Source organism: Ipomoea triloba, chromosome 3, assembly GCF_003576645.1.
Source record: "Ipomoea triloba cultivar NCNSP0323 chromosome 3, ASM357664v1".
NCBI classification, from domain to species: Eukaryota; Viridiplantae; Streptophyta; class Magnoliopsida; order Solanales; family Convolvulaceae; genus Ipomoea; species Ipomoea triloba.
In genome coordinates, this window is record NC_044918.1 from 3843543 (window position 1) to 3848430 (window position 4888).

Consider the following 4888-nt stretch of genomic DNA (forward strand, 5'->3'; position numbering starts at 1 on the left):
GAGACGTGTTGAGCATATAATATACAAACATAAATGTGCAATCAAACTATCAACTTAAATTTTTAGTTGGGATGAAGCACATGATTTAATTATATTAACCACCACAAGTTCAACCAATTTCCATCAACCATGAGTTATTGAGACATTTTTCTTTTGTTTCCATAACCAACAATCACAAAAATGACTTGAGCGACGCCGATAGAATTGACGCCATAGGTATATTTGTCCCCCCTCCTTTCTACCATCCCCATTTTCATTTCTAACCTCCGTTCCCACTGTGTATACACACACAATGCCTCGTAACAACTTTTCTTTCTTTCTTTCTTTTTCTTTTTCTTTTTTATACATTAGACGCTAAACTAATCTTAAAACATAAAAATTGGAATTTTTGCGATAAACAATACGACATTAAAGTAATTGCAGAAAAATTAATACAATAATATAATTAAGCCCACTGGTAAAAGGCAGCGACCAGCCAGCCTTCTCCCCACAGATCTATCACCTTAAATCTTGGAGGCTTCTTTACACAACAAATAAAACATACCTACCACACTCACATGCCTACTTAAACAGAATATAAAACATGAATTCCCAGAAACAAAAAATGTTTGTTTCCTCCTCGTACTCTCCACACCACAAACACTTGCCTGCCATGCCCACCGACCCTCCTTCACACACTATTTATTTTTACCATTTACGGATGATGGCTAGGGTGAATGGAGATTAGAAACCAGAGTCATGACTTCTGTTACGTTATATAGAGCAGCTCTAAACTCGATGCTCAAGGAGTATTATTCCTTGCTCGCTCGATTAGGAGGCGGCCTGCTGGGTTATGTTCTTGCTAGATCTATTGTATTTCATGTGGCTTTTCACGAGCTGCCCGGCTGAAATAGCAGACATAAGGGATAGCTCGCCCGCGAGAACAGCCCCTGCTACGATGGTGGCCAAGAGCCTAGCATTTGTCCCGGGGGAGTCTTTGTTAGCGCCTTTCACTCCGAGTAAGTTCAAGCAGGCAGACTGAGATGCAAGCTGAGTTCCACCTCCAACTGTGCCCACCTTAATCATGGGAAACAGTAAATTGTAAGACTGGAGTGTTTTGGATGTTAGTTACTGAAGAATTAGATCACAGTACAATGTGGAGCGATAGCAAAATAAGGCAAGTGAGCATAGGTTTCCTAGATGACAGACATGGTTCCATCGAAACAAGAAAATGGGGCCCTTAAGAGGACAAACAACACATGAGTTTCTTGTACCACCACCACCTTGTGTTCCTTGGAACAAAGAGATAGATCCTGCATGTTCACCAGAGTATTTAAATCTAGTCCCACTTTTTTTAAAGGCATTCAACTAAGTTCAGATCTGAAGAATCCAATGCTGCATCTTGCATCCATATCCCCTATTCTTTTTTTCTCTTTTTTTTTTTTTTTGATACATTAGGTTTCCCAGCTTACACTAGACTAATCTTAAGCCTCGGGTAAATAGTGAGTCGCTCAATTAGTCCTCAGTTTCTACCCCTGCCTATAAATTCTGTGCACAAAGAGTCTTCAATTTTTTAGGCTTTGGGTCTCCTAATGACCCCGCATGTTTTCAGTGGGAATCGAACCTCACCTTACCGCTAGAGCAAGACTTTTAAGGTGACCTTTAAACCATTGAGCTAAGCCCCACAAGGCATATCCCCTATTATGGGTCGGTGGGGATGTGGGGAGGGCTGGGGAGCAGGGTGTGGTCAGAATGACACTAAGATGATGAAGTGTCAAAGTTCAACTAAAAAGTAAAGATCAAATATATACCTCAATTGAAGGCATGGTTACTGAAACATGGAGGTCCTTGCCATCATTAACTGCCTCCATCATAGTGATACAGTGAGAGCTCTCCACGTTTTGAGCGGGGTCCTGGCCTGTGGCTATGTATACAGCCGAGACAATATTGCTGGCATGAGCATTAAAACCACCAAGAGCTCCAGCCATGGCAGAGCCAGTGAGGTTTTTGAGCATGTTTAGCTCAACTAGAGAAGCAACTTCAGTTTTCAAGACTTTCTTAACCACCTCTTCCTTAATTATGGCTTCACAAACAACTGATTTCCCTCTCCCCTCAATCCAGTTCACCGCAGCTGGCTTCTTGTCCGAGCAAAAGTTCCCTGTCAACGTTCATTTACTATCCATTAATATAGCATACCATCATGTAATCAAAGAATGGAAATCACGATTCATACACCACTTGTATCAGAGTAAAAATAGCATCACCATCATAAAATTGAAATACATGCTACCTTTTTTTCATTTTCTTTCTGGTTTAATATGATGAGTTTACATTAACTTACAGCCTGATAAATACACAACAGTTATTAACCTCTAAAGCCCCAATTTACAATAAACCCGTGTTTTTTTACAATAATCCTAAACCATTGATGAAAAACTATGATCAGTCCTTACTTTTAATAGTAGGGGTTTGAACCCATCCATATATATACATATATATATATATATATATATATAAGTCCATAATCAGGTGAGAACCTGTGGATCTAGTAGATCTAACGGTTGAAAATAAACAAAACTTTGAAATATTTATGAAAATGACATATTTTTTACTTGATTTCCCATCCATCAGATCTTACAGATCAATGGTTTGAATTTGTCCACAAGTTCTCACTTGAGCGATGATTCTCATATGATTAGGGTTCTTATATTATATATATATATGCACGCATACTCTGTTCTTTCTCTTCATTTAATATAACTAATGCATTGTAATATATAATTTGTAAAAATGGAAGACAAAAGCATGTGGAGTACCAGATATGCCTAGGACATCCATGTCAGGGTATTCAGTTTGAAGGTAGTCAAGAACATGTTGGACGCCCTTGGATATCATGTTCATCCCCATGGCATCTCCAGTGCCACAGCTGAATCTCATATATAGATTTTTCCCAGCAATTGCACACTGGATGCTTTGCAATCTGGCAAATCTGCTTGATCTGCACCGTACATCAAAATCAAAGTATAAATTATAAAGAAAGTACTCCGTATTTGTTAGATAAAGAATAATACCCTTCTATAATCTACAATCTAAATATATCAACATCCAAGAGATTTTGGCAAAAGGTATAAGCTAGGGAAAAAATATCAGCGAAAGTGATATGCAGAATTAAAAAAAAGAAAGAAAGAAAAGAAAGCAAAAACCAAAATTGCTTCCAAGTTTCCTGTTTGAACACTTTCTAGTAAACTCTCAGGCACTCCCAGTAAAAAAGTTGAAGACTTTACTACTTTTGTGAGAAAAGTCATACCAAACTGCTAATTATTAATCCAACGCCAGTGATTTCCAGAAGTTCCCCAAATAAGAAACAAAAGTATAAAACGGATAAAAACAGCCTACAGAAATAGTAAAACTATCCTTAAATTCAAGGGAAAATGAAGATAAATTACTGTAGAAAATGGTAAATAAAAAATTACCAAACGGCACTCACTTGTTAAAAGCGACAGCGAGAGTCTCAAAATTCACGGGATCCTCAACGAAGAACTTTAACTCAGCGGCCCTCTTGGCGGTTCCGAACCTGACCACCGGAGCTCTGGTCATGCCGTCTCTGAGAACGATACTGGTGGCGCCGCCGGAGGCAAAGATGGCCTTACAACCTCTATTGGTGCTAGCCACCAAGCAGCCTTCGGTGGTAGCCATTGGCACGGAGTACTCGCACCCGTTAAGCAACAATGGACCCGCAATTCCCACGGGTATTTGCACGTACCCAACCGGCAACTCACAGCACTGCCCAAGAATCGACTCGTAATCAAACCCGTCCAATGGAAGCCCCTCCAGCGACTTCCCTGTGATCCTCTGCAAAGCCTCGCGGCGAATAGAAGCCGCGCGCTTACAGTCCCCAAGCTTCGATTCCAACAAATAGGACGGGGTTTTCCCCGCCACAACGGAGCTGATAATCTCCTCGTCCTCCTCAGACCCGGCCGGTGCAATTAAGGGACCCGGTTTCTCCGCCACGCCGTTGGAGATCTTCGCAGGCTGCTCAGGAACCACTGAGGCAATTCGTCGAACAGGTGGTGGGGGAACAGAACAGCCCAAAGTGGTTACCCCACGCCGACTATCCTCCTCCAACAAATACTGCTCATTACTCTCATCCTCCCCATCCCACCCCTCCTGATTCGCCCTGTACAGAAAAGACTGCACAAACCCTATCCCAAAAAACCCCAGCAGGTAAATCACCGAGGCGATCAACGACGCCAACGCCGCCAGCTCCGACAACGTCACCACATGGAGCGGCGTAGAGTTCCGGATCTTCTCCCTCCACCTCACAAGCAGAAAATACATCACCGTAAAGAACATAGTGAAAAACAACCCATTCGTCAAATACAACGGCAGGGGAAGGGCATCCGAAGCCTTAGGCGAGGATACTAGAAGATATTGCTGTTTATGCGCCTTAAGAGTCTCACAGGCCGCCGCAGAGGCCTTATTAGGGCGGCAAAGCGGCTTGCTGAGTCGCCGGCGAACGTCCATTTCTAGAAATCCGTTCGGAGGGCCGAGTGAGTGGAGAAAAGCGTGGCGGTTAGATGCCGCCGTTAGAATCTGAATTTGGTTTTATGAGAGAAGAAGCGAGAGGTTTCGGCCAAGTATTTATAGAGAAGCGGTTGGCGCGCTGTCTTCAAGTGCCACACCAACCGCGTGTACGTCGCTTCCTATACTCTCTTACATATATGTTCATTCCCAGAATGTTACACATACATCTTTAAATGGAACATAATATTACATTTTAAGAAGTAAAATAATTACACAATCCTAAATATTTTTAAAATTTTATTTCTTGTAAAAATTATACTAAATATTTATTGTCCTTTCGATTCTTATTTAAATTTCCTATTACTTTACTTTTTCTTCCCTCGAA

At 41.5% G+C, this 4888-nt stretch overlaps 1 protein-coding gene across 1 annotated transcript; it reads right to left on the bottom strand.

The window, feature by feature from the left end:
- Positions 1 to 365: 365 nt before the first annotated feature.
- On the bottom strand, positions 366 to 4634 carry LOC116013453 (3-hydroxy-3-methylglutaryl-coenzyme A reductase 1-like). The gene is made up of 4 exons (XM_031253221.1): positions 3467 to 4634; positions 2796 to 2977; positions 1791 to 2137; positions 366 to 1056 (listed from the first exon to the last, which is right to left on the bottom strand). The coding sequence occupies exons 1-4, from the start codon at positions 4501 to 4503 to the stop codon at positions 811 to 813; spliced, it is 1812 nt and encodes a 603-aa protein (XP_031109081.1). The 5' UTR covers positions 4504 to 4634; the 3' UTR covers positions 366 to 810.
- Positions 4635 to 4888: the final 254 nt, after the last annotated feature.

Bases quoted from the DNA above. Each gene is read 5' to 3' on its own strand.
- LOC116013453 (XM_031253221.1), bottom strand. From the start codon at position 4,503: ATGGACGTTCGCCGGCGACTCAGCAAGCCGCTTTGCCGCCCTAATAAG. The intron at 2,138-2,795 runs GTACTCCACATG...GAACGTTGACAG, and splicing joins GGATGTCCTAGGCATATCTG to GGAACTTTTGCTCGGACAAG. The intron at 1,057-1,790 runs GTATATATTTGA...CCCATGATTAAG, and splicing joins TAACCATGCCTTCAATTGAG to GTGGGCACAGTTGGAGGTGG.